The sequence below is a fragment of the Oenanthe melanoleuca genome, chromosome 18 (genome assembly GCF_029582105.1).
Source record: "Oenanthe melanoleuca isolate GR-GAL-2019-014 chromosome 18, OMel1.0, whole genome shotgun sequence".
In the NCBI taxonomy this organism is placed as follows: Eukaryota; Metazoa; Chordata; class Aves; order Passeriformes; family Muscicapidae; genus Oenanthe; species Oenanthe melanoleuca.
Genome location: NC_079351.1, coordinates 6,629,983 through 6,645,978, shown reverse-complemented (window position 1 = coordinate 6,645,978; position 15,996 = coordinate 6,629,983). Strand labels below are relative to the sequence as shown.

Here is a 15,996-nt window from a genome sequence, read left to right as displayed (position 1 = left end):
CCCTGAGAGAAGGACGTATTTTCAAAAAGCTACATTCACTTGAAGTTAGTTACAGAGCAGTGACAAGGTGCTGTGCAATGAAAGGAGAGCACATCACACCCATGTATAACACATAACTTGCCCTTAGCCAGACGAGGAAAGGAAAGTGCCAAGGAGACGCACCCTTTCCCACTGTCAATCAATATCCTGGACCTGCTAAACGAGGCAAACCCACAGAGAAACTCTACTAATTACCCTCCCCACTTCAGAACAAAAGACCTCAGCTGTGCCAGCAGAGGCAAACTCAGTGTCAGGAACCAAGAAGAGGGGGCTTGATTTAAGAGAGACACAACTTTACATTTAAAAACTTGCTAGAATGTTTCATCCTGAAATATTAATGGCATCCTGAAGCAGTCTGTTTGAGCCTGCTTATGCAAGAGCTCCAGCATTCACACTCCAGCCCACAACAACTTGTTGAACAGGCTAAGAAGTGCAGTAGTTCTGAACTGAGCAGTAACTCACCTGAAGAACCATCACCCTGAAGGGCTGAGAGGATCAGAGAAGGCAAGCTACAGAAGTTACCTCTCATAGACTGGTATCAGAGTTTTTTCTGACCAAAGAACCTTTGAGTGTCACAGTATGGCTGAGGATGAGAGGACAAGCAGTTTTGAGCAAAGGCAAAGAAGGAATAGCATCCACTGCAGCACAGGTTGTCCAAGCAGAGTTATTATCACAAGTTTACAAAGCTCTTATCAAAGAGAAGAATTTTGGTTTTAGTACAATAAGCAAGTATCTCTTCCAATTCTAGAAATAGATTCCACAATCTGTATAATCTTATCTTCCAGATGCACATTTACATTTTAGCAGGCCAGTTTCTCCCCCACACACCTTTGGAATCTTACATAAAACTCCAGCCCCATGTGCTCTGCAGTTGTCTGCCAGTCAGCATTTACAACCATCTGGTAACAGTTGTGGCTACCAGTAGCCAGAGAAGAATTCTCCAGTAGCCTCTGAAGCTATGCCAGGTCTGCATGTATCTAATGTTCTTATTTTCCAGGGAAACAATTCTTTAGGCTTACAAAGACAAGTCTTTTACCAGAAACTATGTGCAACATTCTCTTCTTTTAAGATGCATTGAGGGCAGCTGTTTAGAGGCAACAATAGCCCAAGGCTGAGCCAACCCAAGTTTTGCTGGTACTGTGGACATGGATACCTGACAGCAGAGCTCAGAGCCCTGAAAATCAAACTCCTGCTGCTTCCTTACCTGAATACTCAGCTAAATACAGTAATGTCCCCTTTTTCACCTCATTGGGTTAGGCCCAGACACAAAGCAAAATCTCCTCACAATTCATGCACAAGGCAATCCTGTTTCCAATCAGAGACTAAGGAGCAGTTTAACATCACAACCAGATTTCATTTTGTCTTCCTTGCTCAGCTCCATTCATTTCAGATGCTGTGAGAGGTGGCATGTGAACCCATATTCAATAGAAGGACAAATGCTCCTTCCCAAGAGCAGCATTAATTGTTCCTCACTGCTGAGTGTCACCAATGCAGAGCTCCACATTTTCCTGTGGCTTCCTTGCTTCTGCACACAGCAATGTATCTTGATGCCTGTGCACAGCTTGCTGAGACACTCTCCATCATTTTCTCCATCAGCTTGGCAAAGGCTGGCAGGGAACTACCCTGTGCAGAAATTTGTTGCAATTTTTCCTTATGTCCTCCCATGAGAGTGGAATTTCCAGCCAAAATGTTGTAAGTCCCAATCACACAAGTTAATCCAGTCTTGCAAGAAGAGGAAGCCCAGGTCAGAAGTTTTTACTACGTAGACAGCATTAAGTGTGGATGCAGACTCAAATGAACCCCACAACAAAAACATGCCCATAATGAGTTTATTTTGCTCACGTAGCAGAGTTGCAAGGGTACCATCTGTGTGCTTCCTTGGCAACCTTTACTCAACTTGAACAGGTTTTCAATGGGATACAGTCCAAGAGCTTTCTTTTCAAAATGCCAGCAAGTATCTCAAGAACTCTTAAATCCTGCCTTGATTTAGGTCTCCATCTCATTCCTTCCTCGGCACTCCTTCCTGCTTACAGGTCCTTTTAAAGGGCAAATTTCTACCTATGCAGCTGATAACACTTTATCAACCCTGCTAAAATAAAGGAGGCCTTATCAAGCAGCTTTGTTTGAGCTCCAGGCAGCTGGTGCTGCTATAACAAACCGTCACCACCATGGCCTTGCCTGAACCAGCTTCTCTCCTGCACCAGGAGTTTGCCTTGTTGCTGTTACAACACAGCCAGCAGCAAGAGAACAGAGGCTGGGTCAGCTGCACAGCAAAAAGCTCTTCCTTAGCACCAGTGATTTCACACTCACAGAACTGAGCTAAGTATCAGTTAAATACCAGATTTATCACATTTATCGATTACAGGTGCCATGACTCACTGTGAAAGGGCAAGTTTAAGAACAATTTTAGCTTGAAATCAATGAAACAAGCCTGAGCTATTCTTTAACTGTTCATCTCTACCACCCAGCTTGGCTGTGACACACTGTCGAGGCAGATACTCAAGAAGAAAGCACAAGCCAAGCAGAACAGCTAAAGCAAGGGAAGAAGCAATTGCACTACACAGAGAGAAGTGTAAGACACCACCTCCTTCTCCCAGGAGAAGGAAGATGCTCTAACATTAATCTCAGTTTAATGAGATCAGGCAGAGATCTTCCTTACACAACTGCTGAGCCACTGCTACTTGCAGTTTCACAAACAGGAAAGTGTTCAGGTGCACCTTGCATACAGTAGTCAGAGAGGAAAACCAAAAGATCCTCTCAAAAGAATTTATTTAAGTGAAATGAACAACTGAACAGACTGTGGCAACACTACACGCAGGTGGCTGCCTTCCCAAAACACAAACAATATTAAATAAACATCAGACATTGATTCTCCAAGAACTCTTTGAAAATAATGGAGAACTAATCACACAACTCTGGAAAGCTCATGTACTTCCAACAGCCTTGTGCTTGGAGTTACCAGGAACCGCCCACCTACAATGAATTTGGGAATTGTGCAAACCTTGTGTGTCATTATGACTCCTATTGTGTTCTCCTTGTCATGGGGGCATGACAACATGAAGTTTCAAAATGCTACAGCAGAACAAAGTCTTTGCACTGAACGGCATTATTGCCCATGATGCAAAACCCTTTGTAGGCTTTGCTCAGATGTGTGAATCAAACAGAAAAGTGGCTTGTAACTTTGGAGCAGCACTTTACACACAGTGGGTCAATGGAGCAAAACACAAAAGAATTTGCTTCATAAAGCAACACAAAGAGATCCAGCTATGAGAACTGGAGTTTCCATAAAATTTCTGCACAGAAACCAAACCAGTGCCCCCTTTGATATTTTAAAGAAAGATGATGGTACCTAACAGTATCACATTTATTGCCATGTAGTAACTGCAAGACAAATGTTGAAAACCTCCCTTGCTCTTTGACATTTCTCAAGCCTCTGTGTCAGCCAAGACACACCTCTTCAATAAGCAATTCCCAGGAATAATTATGTTACCATACCAGAAGGACACTGGAAGATAAAGGGCTCTCAACTGGTTTAACTCCTCCAGTACTTTTCTTTGGTCAGCTGTTATAGCAGAGGAAATGAGTTCAAAACCAAATCAGAGATGCTGTTCAGCACCATTCTATGAAGATGTCTGAAAACTCTTCTCCCTTTCCAACACCATGAACTGTATAGAGTCCCTTGACAGGCTACAAGCTGCACTGAGCAGGATTAGGGACTGCTCACTACCGGCACAGATCATCCTCATCTCTTCCATGGGCCAATCCATCCCTACAAGGAACGTGCCAGGGTGCACGGAGGAGCCTTGGGACGTGCTGGCACTTTGCATTCCACTTGCCAGAAGCACCAGCTTCCCGAATCAAAGCTAAGATCACCAGGCAGCTGCTCTGGGCACACAGCTTCAGCTGGGGCTTGGTGAAGCCAGATATTCCAGTTGACTGAAGTGCTCTCAGATGACTACAAAGAGCAGCATTCCCCATCAAGTAAGACATGACAACGGACAATTTTAACTTCTACCATCTCAGTGGAGCTGTGTCCCTTGTCCTGTCACTATTCCCACACCAGCTCAAGGCTTTGTGCCTTTCTGGCTGCAGAAACACAGACCCGGGAGTCTGATTCTACTGCTCTACACCACCAGTAACACTAAACACAAAGACACAAAGCTTTCTCCAACGCCAAGGTGAAGCCTCAGCTCCAGGAGAGGAGATACCTGCAAGAGCCTGTTTCATGACACAGCGAAGGGCAACCTGAGACAAAGGCTGAACACCTTGTTCACCGTTTGATTACACCTGTTTGCTGCCTGCTGGAAGTAACGTGTTCCTTCATCCAGCAAGCTCTCACAACTTTGGGGAGGGGAAAGAAAAACCAGTAATAGTGACAAGATGAACTTAATATGGGAATAGAGAAGAGAAAAAAAAAAAAAAAAAACAGAGAGAGAGAAAATTATAACAGACTATCCCGAGGGAGTCAGAGTCACTGCTGTTCTTGTCTTCTGCAAGACCCTCTGCGGGGCCGAGCCGCGGGCAGGGGCATCTCCAGCGCAGCACGGGGCGGGAGCTCCGCACGCCGGGAGCGCCCCGGGCAGGAAGTCCCGGAGCGGCCACAGCCGCGGCTCCCCGGGGAATCCCGGGATGCGGGACGGGCACCGCGCAGCGAGCCCGGGAACGGACACACGGCGAACCAAACCCCGGAGCCCCCAGCGCCGCGGCTGCGAGTGCCACGGGGGGACACGCCGGAGCCCCCGAGTGCGCCGGGCTTCAGGTGCGCGCAGCCCCGGCACGGGCACCTGCCGGCCCCGCCGCGCAGCCCAGCACGGGCAGGCATGGCGGGGCCACCCCGGCCAGCTCTGCCGGACCCCCGCCGGGCCCCTCCCGGGAGCCCCTCCCGCCTCCCCGCGCGGCCCCAGCGAGCGGCGCTCACCTGCGGGGGCTGGGGCCGGGCCGCCCCGGCCGCGCTCCGCTCCGCGCCCGCTCCCCTCAGCTGCGCGGCGGCGGCGGCCTCGCTCCGCGGGCACCTCCGGGCGGGGCGCGGCGGGGCGGGGCCTGCGCGGGACCGCCCCGGGGGCGGGGCCTCGCTATGCGAACGGCGCGTGTGGGCGGGGCATAGCATGCAAATAAGGCCGAGCCGCGGCTCCGCCTCCCGCTGAGCCGGCGCGCTCATGAATAATTCAGCAGCGAGCTCCCTGCAGCCAATCAGGGAGCGGCGCCGCGCGGCGCGGGGAGCGCGGGCAGCCGGCACCGGGAAAAGGCCGGGAAAGGCGGCCCGGGAATGGTGGCCGGGCTCCAGGGCCCTTCCTCCCGGCTCCAGCCCCGCGAGGCAGCTCCCAGCTTTCACAGCCTTGCTTGGGGAAATTGGCAGACTTTACAAAAAGTCGAAGCCTTCGCTGGAGAGAGAAACACAAGCCTCGCGTCACAGCCCCGCAGCAGCCAGCCCGTGTCCTGCTGCAGGGGACAGCACACGGACAAGGAAGCTGTGTTTATGTGGAGGGCAATGGCAGGAGAAGGTCTGTCCACTCTGCATTCATGTAAAAGCTTGAAATTACCTCTAAGGGTCCAGTAACAGTATTTCACCCACATTTCCAAAAGTGATGTTTTTCAATTAAACATTCAGCTCTCTCATCTTCTTGCAATACTCAGTGGAACTGCATCGCAGGCCAAAATGGAGCACTGGTATCAGCCTGGATCATGCTCCTGTTCTGGGGTGGGTAAAGGCACCATCAGATGTTACAGTGCTGAGCAAGGCAGCCACAGTTTCTCAATCTTCTCTGCAGTGGTTATTAAATTGTAATTGTCTTGTGCTGAATCAGGGAGTCTGCCCCAGTGAAACTCACTGGGTGGCTCTCATAGAGTTCATCAATACAATTCCACCTTAGCATAAGGAGATGAGACTGATCAAAATCAACAGGGTGAGTTTGACCTAATTCCAGGACAAACATGAGCCCTGTGGGTCAGGCTGGAGCTCTCCTGGCTGTGCCTGTTCTTAGAAACTCCCTTCCCACTGCCTTTAATCTGTAAAACAGTCTGGGAGAACGCCGAGGTCAGCTGCGGCTGCCAACCCCGGCTTTAAGAACTGTCAGAGCCAAAGCACTGCTGGAAGGAGGAAGAGGAAGGGGAGGGTGCGGGGAGGAGCCGTCAGACCCTCACCTCAGGAGAGCTCTGCCCACTTCCAGCATCTGATAACCGGGGCGTGTGTGTGAAACGGGAGCAGGCGCCGGCAGCAGAGCCCCGGCACCCTGGGCTACGATACCTCTGACCACGCAGGAGGAAGATGAAGGAGGAAGAGGTGTCGTGTGCCGACAGGAGCTGCACGCGGATGTAGGGCCAGCTCCAGGCTCTGAGTCACGCTGCCCTCCCCGGAACAGGGCAGTGGCTGCAGCCAAGCAGAGGCGTAGGAGCAGGGTTACCAGGGTTACACGGCCACAGGGCTCTGTGACCTTGAGCAGCCATTCACCAGCTGCTGCTGCTCGGGTCCCAGTAGCCTCCAGTCTCCCTCTGCATAACATTTCTAGGGGAATTAAGAACCACACCAAGGAGTTTGCACTACTGAAAAAGGTTGTTTTTTTTTTATTGCTTACCCTTCTACACATCTCCAAAAGAAATTTTAAAAATATCAAATAAAACACATCTAAACCAGTTGCTATTACAGCTCTGAAAACTTTGATATCAAACACAGCCATGCTTAGCTCACTTCCACCCACTGAGCAGACCTGCTGGCACCTGGCACTTTTGGCATAGAGGCTAAAGCAAATCTGCTACCGAGATATCCTGGTGGAGAGAAGATTGGGAGGCTCATGAGGAATTTGTAGCTTTTTTTCTTTACTCAGGGACCTCCCACATGCAAGAGAAATAACAAGGATCCACAGCCAGGAAAGAGGATGTTGGGCTGAAAGAGAGGGGCTACAGTTCAGCCCTGGTGAAACTGTCAGATGCAGTGTGCTGATAGCGGTGGTCACATTTTAGCATGGCTTAACACTGTGTGGGCAAAATGCATCTCAGCACAGCTGCTGCAGGAGGCCAAGCTCCCATCGGCAATGCTCTGGGGCTTTCTGTGACCTCTGGCTGATGAAATTGTGTTCAAGGCACAGTTTTCTGCTCTCAAGTGTCTGGAAACTTTCCTCCAGGTGACTGAGTTTATGGCTGTGCAGTTTTTCAGATCAGACTCTGATCTGATGCTCGTTGGCACAGCTGAATGACAAGAGGCTCAGGCCACCAGCACTGATCAGCTTATTCTGTCCCTGACTGACTTCAGTGGCACTCCAACCACTCCATTGGTGTAGCACAGTGGTTCTTTACATGTGACAAAAGGATCACCAGCAAAGTGTTTTCTAATGGTCCACAGTCAGCAAAAGATGACTCGGGAAAGGCAGGCTGGTGGTCTGTGAGGTGGAAAAGCTGGAGAGCCAGTGGCTTCAAGAACAAAGTAGTGTGTTCTTCAGCCCAGAAATGCCCAGCTAAGCCAAGCACACTTGTGTGCTGTAAATTACACATTATGACTGAGCCATCTGGGTGGATGAAGTCTGGCTGTGAACAGCCAATAAAGTGGTCAACTTCCCAAGGTTCCAATTATCACAGGCTCTGTTTTCTGTAATATTTCATTGACCAGGAAAACAACTCCTGAGTAAAGCTCTTCCCTTTATCCCATTTCTGCAAGTGACAGCAACTTCAGTGATTAACATCAACAGGAAGCTTGAACTCCTTCAGTGAATAGAAGGTGATTTCTCCATGATCCACCAGTGCAAAGACCAGAGGGACGTCCCCACTCAGATACGTCACCTGCTTCAAAGCCCGCAGGGATGGGATCTGCTCATCAAAGCTACAGAGAGAAAAAAACATCCTGTTTGTTCTCCAAGCAAGAGGAACACAGAGGCAAAGCTGTCCTGGCCAGCCATCACAACAGCTCCCTTTGGCCTGAGGAGCTGGTAGTGATCCTCCTCACCCATTTCAGTCAAGCAGGAGGCTGCCAGCCCTGAGAGTGAGATCCCAGCATGCTGGGAACTGCGAGGTGTTGAATCCTTTGCCAAAAACAGGGATAACTGCACATTGCTCCCTGCTGTGCCCATTAGATGCAGCTCACAAGGATATTGGCAAATGGCCAATTCACTGCAAACTTAATACTTTTGTTCTGGGAAGATCTTTAGGTTGCTGGGATCAACATTTGACCTGCTTTTCCCTCCTTTCAATTCTGCAGAGTCTGTTTGCTCATCAATGAAAATATTTATGCAACAAAGATCATCCTACTTGCTCATGACATACCTTGGTAAAACTGCATTACCACCTTCCTTGCTCTGTCTACTACAGCTGCAGAGAGCAGAGGGACAGTTTTAGTAAAGCAAAATGAGAAAAGGCAGAAACTGAACTTTGTACCTAGCTATGGAGTTTAAATATCAGGTTCTGGATCCAGCAAGAAAGGGGACACCGACCCTCTGTTCCTAATGATCTTAACGTTGCACTTGACAAAGATCAAAATACTGAACCCATGGCTCAGAGCCTGATCTGCACTGAGGATTCAGCTCCCGTAGCACCAGGCTCTACCTGAATTTCACAACATTGCATAAAATCTGTGGCTTCTTTCTCCTGACTCGCGGTAGTACTCAGACATGAGCAGCAACCAGATGACCAAATAGTGTGGGTTGAGTGCAAGGGGGGAGGGGAAGGGGGCAAACTGTCAGCCACAGCCTCCAACACAGGAGGAGGAACTGAAAGAAAAAAAAATAAATCCTGGGTAGGACCACCCTCAAGCGAGACACTCTGATGATCTGTAAAGCTCAGAAGATGCTGGGTCATTTACAGATCATTAGCACTTCGTTTCCACAACAACAACTGCAAAGTTTCAGAAACAGCACAAGACTCAAGGTACCTCCGAACACACATCCTGACATGGGGCTTCCCAGGGTTTGTCTTCTTAAACTTGGCCACAGCGTCTGCTTGATACACGTTGAAGTCTATCCTCATGGCCTCTGGGTCCTCCTGCAGCCTGCAGGGGAACACACCCACACAGGTATGGGATCGAAACACTGCAGGGTACAGGCACAGCAGAGAAAAGAGGGAGCAAAAACTCCCTTTAGTTTGGGTCTAGTTTTGATCAGTTTGGGTCCCTTGAAAGGCTTCACTCCTCAAAGGACTGACCTTGCAACTATCTTAATCATTTTCCAGGGCTTTCCTGTAGTCAGACCACAGCAAGATCTGGCTCATATCGACCCCATGCCCTCACAAGAAGCAGCACTAATAAGACAGGAGCAAAGCACTGCAGGGACTGCACACAAGAACCACACAGACTCTGAGGCAGGAGCAGAACTCAAAGTCCCAAAGCCAAGGTTTTGTAACCACTGAGGCAGGGATGGCAGCACATTCCAGGCATGAGGCACAGGTGAAATTCAATCAAACCTCTGGAGGAGATACCTGGCTGGGGTCCAGAGAGGGAAGGGAAAGAGAAGAACCCTGCTGTTTGAATCGGCCTGGAAAGCCCTGGCTCTGTTTCTGCAGGTCCTGGTACCTCATGGAAATGTCACCCCTCACTAGAGACGCAAGGGGGACATGGAATAGAGCACTGGATTCTCTTGGCACCCTGGATGTGAGGCAGTTCCCAAACTGCTGCTGGGGGCACCTCACAGACCGCACAAGCAGGGACAGTCACAAGACACTCCCCACTCCCCAACAGCTCCAAGCTGACTGGCTGGATACTAACCGGGAGGCTCCATCCAGGATGTGGGAGGGCTGCAACACACTGATCTGCTGGAGGAGCTCAGCTGGAGGGAGAAGCAACGGGAAAGGATCAGACCAGCAATTTTCCTCCCAGGGCACTCCAAGCACTCCACACCACCCACGAGCCTTCCTCCTCTGACAATGGCTGGCAGCTCCACAGTCACCACTGGCTACTTCAAAGACCTCAACTTCCTCATCTCCTCCCAGCACACAGCCCAGACACTCTGCAGTTGCTTTGGATCTTGCTGGCCCTGATTGCACACGCCTAACAACCCAGCAGGAAGGACTGCAGGACATGGGGAATGGATTAGAAGCCCTCCCAAGGCCCTGTTTATCCTGGCACTTGAGTGGGCTATAGAAAGATTCTCCTGCTCAAAGTACTGTCCCCAAAACTGATGTTCAGCTTCCCCATGCCATCCCCTCTGCTGCTGCATACCAAGTACTCTTTCTCAGAGCTGCTGGGGAGAGAAGGGTCCCTGTCAAGTTCCCAGAGGCACTACCTGGTGAGGTCACTTCTTCTGGCCGCAGCAGTGGTGTGACAGCTTGCTCCCAGAGGTGTGATGGTCGTTTCCAGACTCTCTGCTGTCTCCTCTGCTGCAGGAGGGCTTTGTACTCCTGCCAGTTGGAGCATTGCCTCACCTCCTGGTCAGCATTGACACTGCTCTTGTACCTGCTCTCCCTCTCCCGCTGCTTCCTCTCCTTCCGTGACAGCTTCTCCTGTTTCTGGTTGATCCGTGTGCACCAGGCAGCTGCATCCAGCTCCCTGCCCAGCACGTTCTCTGGCAGGAGCCTGTTGTCAGGGGAGGGCAGGTGTGTGCATGGCTGGTCTGAGGCCACGTTGGGAAACGTGATGGTGCTAAAATCCCAGCGGGGTGCCTGGGTGCCAGTGCTGCTCTCCTTCTGGTCTCCAGCCTGCCTGCTGGAGAAGCTCAGAGAGTCCTTTTGTTCTGTATCAAGAGGAACTGGCATTGACTCTCCCTCTGCACTGCCAGCATCTGATTCCTTTGGCTGTACTGACAAGGGCTTTTCATCCACAGGAATGGAGTCTCCATAGTCATCTCCATCTTTGCGGGAGGTCCCTTCAGCTTCTGGAAGGTCCTCATATACTTTATGTCTCTTCTCATGCAACCTGAAGACAAAAGAACAGTAAAAAATTCAGGGAGAGCATGTGGTAGAACTTTTTTTCCTTTAAATCCTGCCTGCTCCCTGCTAACAGGGAGAATGCAGTCTGCCAAGCCTGTGGAAGGACAGCAAAGGTGGCATGAACCCCCAGATAGATCTGCAAACCCTTCACAACAACCTCCTTGTTTGTGAGACAAATGAGAAAAGAAAAAAGCAGGCCAAAATTAAACTTCTGAGAAGTCCTGCACAAGGTTTGACTTCAACACCCAAGAGAATGCCAGCCTTGATTTGTATAGACAATTTCCCAACTTGCCATGCCAGGTCCACACCCCAGACACTGACCCAAACACCTCCATGCAAACACTATGGACTTCTGCCAAAGAGCACAGGCCAGACAGAAACCTGCCAGCACCTCTTATTGGTGTGAGATTCAGACCCTGATTCCAGAGAAGATGGGGCAGTTCTCAGACTCCCAGTTCATACAATTCCACAACTCCTCAGGCACTGATTTACTGTCAACAGAGACTCTCCAGCCTCATCCACCCCGTTTCTGAAAGGCTGACGCCACCTCCTGGGAACTGTCAGAATTATGAGCAAAATTACTCATTGTCAGTTTGTGGTGATGTTCTGGACATGTGCAAGCCCCAGGACGTGACTCTGCTCTCTGCTGTTGAGTCTTGGCAGGTAAGTTGGACTGAGGAGGTGGATAAATGCAAGATGTGCATTGTAGTAGCTGTGCTCCTGCTAAAAAAGAGTAGGAGGAGGCACCTGACATGTTCCTTTTGCACTGACCTCTCCACCTTTCTCTTGTGGCATCTCAGAACCACAGTTGGGAGTGCTGGGGGTAGTTTGCCCCTCTTAGCCCTGGCATGAAGCACACATGTAACAAAAGGGAACACTGCAAAGTGTTCTGGAAAAGTGCTGCACTGCTTGGGGACAGCCAAGAGCAACCGTGCCAAACAAGGTCAGTCCCAGCAGGAGGGCCTGGGGACACTGCAGCAAAGCAAAGCAAAGCAGCTGTTCCTGAGCCAGTGTGGCCTGAAGGGGATGGGAGAAGGCACTGGGCCACATCCTTACCGGGGGCTGGAACTTCTCCTCCTCTTGCGATGGTGTTTCCCAGAGCTCTTGCAGTGGCTTTCCAAGTTCAGCTGCCTCTCATAGGGAGACGGGACAGTGCTGCACGGAGAGACCAACACAGAGGCTGAGAGCAGGGTTAGGTAGTGGAACTACTTACTGCTCAGACCCCAGGATACAGCAACCAAAGGCACAGAAAATGCCCAAGTGGGACCAGGATGGCCCTCAGCTCATGCCCCATTTCATGTTCCAAATCACCTCCTCAGGAGGAGGGGCAAGGAACGGTAGAGTGCCACTTTTAGCCTTTAATCACTCAGGGACAAAGCCTCTTCTCTGCCATCCCCTGGGGCCAGGCAGTGGGTACAGAGAGTCTCAGGGTCTTCACTAAGGAGAAAGCAGCACAGGAAGGAAACGTTAGTTACCTGGGGTCGAATCTCAGTACAATATAACCCAGCTGCTTCAAGTGGCTGAACACCTTAGAGCAAAGGAAAGCAAGAAGGTTAAATGACAGCCCTAAACACAAACAATTTACTTCAGTTCCACTATGACTGAGTGAACACAGTGTGTGCTGTCAGAGAAAATGCCAGGGTTAGGACCCAAAGCAAAGGTGGGGAAACATCTGGAAGAAGGCGAGTGGGAACAACTGAGGATACCTTCCCTCCCCTTCCCTCCCAGATCATCCTACCCTGCTTCCAGCCACTGGAAGGGCTTGTGTGGCAGAGGCTGGGCTTTCTGCCTTCATCCTCCTGCAACAGCTGGAGGTCCCAACACACCTGGTAATGTGACAGGCTCACTGCCTCCTGGCACAACAGGGTCTCATAGGCTTCCTGGATTGACAGGGGCACATCTCTGTAAAAGAGCTGGACAGAGCCCTGCAGGGCAGAAGCTTGGTGTGAATCACTGGAACAAATCTATGCAAGCTCACACCAGTCCTTTCCCACTGGTCCTGACAGCTGGTCCCAGCAACCTCCCTGACATGATATCCATCTCTCCCCATGTGCCACCTGGACTTCTTACAGTCCTTGTCCCATACCAGTTCCCCCATACTCTGGTTTGATCAGCCAGGTAAGAAGTTCCCACCCACAGCTCTCAGCTCCTGCATCTCTTTAGCTGGGAGCAAAATGCTTAGCTGATAAAATAATCACTGATTGGAGACATAATTTAATTTTGATGATGTGAGTGATTTAGGACACAGTACAAGAAAAGCACTTATGACCAGCATAACTGAGAACTGGAGCAGAGGAATGAATGGAAGCTTCAGGTGGCATCAATTGGTGCCTCCTCAGAAGCATTTACTTCCTTTATAGAGATCCCATAGGTAACTTCTCTAGGGAACAGCATATGACCTCCAGGAGGCTGTTTTAGGCTACACCTCTTTTTCCTCCTTTTTGTTTTTTTAATGGTGTTTACTCATAAAGAAAAGAAAACCCTAGCAACCACACCTTTTCCATGACATAGGCTGAAAACATCTCACTGGTCTTTTCTGCTTTTGAGAGGATCTTGTACTCGCCATCTGACTAAACCATTTTATTGCCACCAATTTGTTTACAAACTATTTGTCAGAATGCCAGGAGTAAAAAAGCCCCACCTTTGCTGTCAGGATTTAAGGGATGGCATCAGATGCTCACAATCTGTTTGTTTTGCTGAGGGATATAAGTTCCCTTTAGATCAATGCACCAATTCTACTGATAACAGGCTTTGGTGGAGAGACAAGAAAAAACTAACCCTTTCTACAGCAAAGAAATCCAGCTGAGCCCTAAGCAGCATTTCTGCAAGCAGAGAAGCACTGAACACAACGTGGTCTCACTACTCTGTCTGCCACATTTAAATTTCTTTCTGCCATTTATACTGGGAAGAAATTCCAAGCAGCAACTCCAAAGATCTCTGCTTAAGCTGAATGAACTAGCCATAGATCCAACTAACACTCTGTTAGTGACACACTGCTGCTTGAGAGTACAAGGTGTGAGCCCACAGCCTGGTGACAAACAGGACACACTAAAAGAGACAATTCCTTGAGAACCAGATGTTCATCAGTTGCTACAGCTCCTCCAAGCAGTGAGGACCCAGTGCCCCACCCTACTTACACACTCCAGCAGGTACAGAGCCTCCTCAGGCAGCAGACACTGTTTGCCTCGTTCCGAGAACCCCATGGTGTGCCAGAACTTCCCCTGGAACAGGAGCACAAATCCCTGATGGGCTCTGGCTGTTCCCTGCTGACAGCCAGGCTCCCTCCCTTTGCAACGAGCAAATTAAGGGATCTGTGAGGCAGCAGGAGATGATGGCACTGAACACACTCTGTAGCACTCACCGCAGGGGACTTCAGCTCCACGATGCCCTGCTCTGGCTTCCACTCAGCTTTCACCAGATTCCTCCTGAGTAGGTTAAAGATTATTTGTTACTGCTAGTGTGACCTACAATCAGCTCCTGCTGTAGAAACAAAACAAGCTCAGGAAGGTGTCAAAACGCAGGAAATTTCCAGCTGGCACTTTTAGATTTTAGATCTTTAGAAAGACATCACCCTCTGGATCTAGCAGCACCAGTTTATCATCACCAAGCAGCTAAAAGTATCTTCAGCCAGCACCACAGAGACATGTCCATAGGCTTCAGCAACTTGCTGGAGATGCATGGCCTAGGCCAGGATATGTGGATATTGAGGAACTAACACAGGTTGCCCAGAGAAGCTGTGGCTGCCACGTTCCTAGAAGTGTTCAAGACCAGGTTGGACAGGGCTCTGAGCAACCTGGTCTAGGGGATAATGTCCTTTACTATGGCAGGTGATCTTTAAGGTCTCATCCAACCCAAACCATTCTGTCTTTCTGTATCATACAATTACTCAGCTGCTGCCAAGACACCCTCAAATCACTGTACCCCACCCACGGGGACTCACAGGGAAAAATTAATAGCTGCAGGCCAAGTAAAGGAGGTGTGTGTTGAGAAGTGGGTGTGAATGTCAAGTGATAAGCACCAAAGTCTGGCAGCATGGTTGAAACCATCAAAACTGATAAAGCAGGGACACTGACACCTGGTCAAATCTGCACAAGGCCACACAGGAGCATCAACAAGACACTGGCACTCAGAATAGGCCCAGGAAGGCAGTGGGTGCTACCTGCAAAGGCTACAGGATTATACATGCCCCTGTGAAAACTAAAAGTCCTGTGAGGGACTTTCTGAAGCCACAGGTGTGCTGCATGTCCCTGTGCTCCTGCAGGGACAGCCAGGCTGTATCACACTGGTGCGGCTCCACCCGGGCACTGAGTGCAGGTGGACTGTGCCGACCGACACTTCTGCTACCACCGGGACAGCCCCGCATCCCCGAGCTGCGCTCTGCCCGCCGGCATCACCCCATTCCCAGGGACGGACTCACGGCTCCGGGCGCTCCTCGCACAGCAGCCGCCACTGCTCCTCGCAGCAGCGCCGCAGCCTCTCGGCCTGCCGGGCCGAGCCGTCGGGAAGGAAATCCTTCTGCCCGCGGGGGCTCCGCGGGGCCTGGCGACCCTCCGGCTGCTCCGCCGTGCTGCGGGGCGACAGCGGGGCGGTGAGGGACGGGACAGCGGCCGACAGCCCCGGACTGCAGCGCCCACTCGGCCTCCCGGTGCCTTCCCGCTCCTCCCGGACTGCGGTACCCCTCCGGAGCCCCGTACCAAGGGTTGCTGCGATGCCTCCCCAGGGCCCGTACCGCGGGTCACCTCCCCGGCCCCCTCAGCGGTGCTTCCCGCCGGTGCCTCCTCTTCCCCGGTACCGCAGGTTCCGGCAGTGCCTCCCAGGTCCCCCATAGCGCAGCCTCCCGTAGGTTCCCCACGGCAGCCCCTCAGCCCCCTCACCGCGGGCTCCCTCGGTGCCTCCCCGTTTGTCCCCCCAGCCCCACCTGAGGCGGCGGGACCCGCCGGGCTCCATGGGCACGTGCCGGACCAGCGTCCTTCCGCCGCCGGGCACGAGCGCCGCCAACAGCGGCGGGCGCCGCCAGCGCGCCCCCTGGCGGCTCGGAGGACTGCAAGCGGCGGGAACCGGGGACCGGGACCGGGAACGGGAACGGGAACGGGAACGGGACAGGACAGGACCGGG

At 51.2% G+C, this 15,996-nt stretch overlaps 2 protein-coding genes across 3 annotated transcripts in view; both read right to left on the bottom strand.

Annotated features, from left to right (window-relative positions):
• The window catches only part of LLGL2 (LLGL scribble cell polarity complex component 2), a 32,513-nt gene extending 27,444 nt beyond the window's left edge, over window positions 1-5,069 (bottom strand). Inside the window, exon 1 of one of the 2 annotated variants that reach the window (XM_056506151.1) lies at window positions 4,958-5,069. The gene's annotated coding sequence lies outside the window, so the exon portion shown is untranslated. The remainder of the gene's footprint in view (window positions 1-4,957) is intronic. The other variant, XM_056506152.1, reaches the window with a different exon arrangement.
• Window positions 5,070-6,595: 1,526 nt separating this feature from the next.
• TSEN54 (tRNA splicing endonuclease subunit 54) lies at window positions 6,596-15,707 on the bottom strand. Its single transcript, XM_056506153.1, is given in 12 exon segments — window positions 6,596-7,849; window positions 8,290-8,334; window positions 8,894-9,010; window positions 9,722-9,782; window positions 10,239-10,867; window positions 11,938-12,036; window positions 12,357-12,409; window positions 12,708-12,806; window positions 14,019-14,102; window positions 14,243-14,306; window positions 15,299-15,560; window positions 15,563-15,707. Coding segments are annotated over 12 exon segments (1,809 nt in total). The 3' UTR covers window positions 6,596-7,698.
• Window positions 15,708-15,996: the final 289 nt, after the last annotated feature.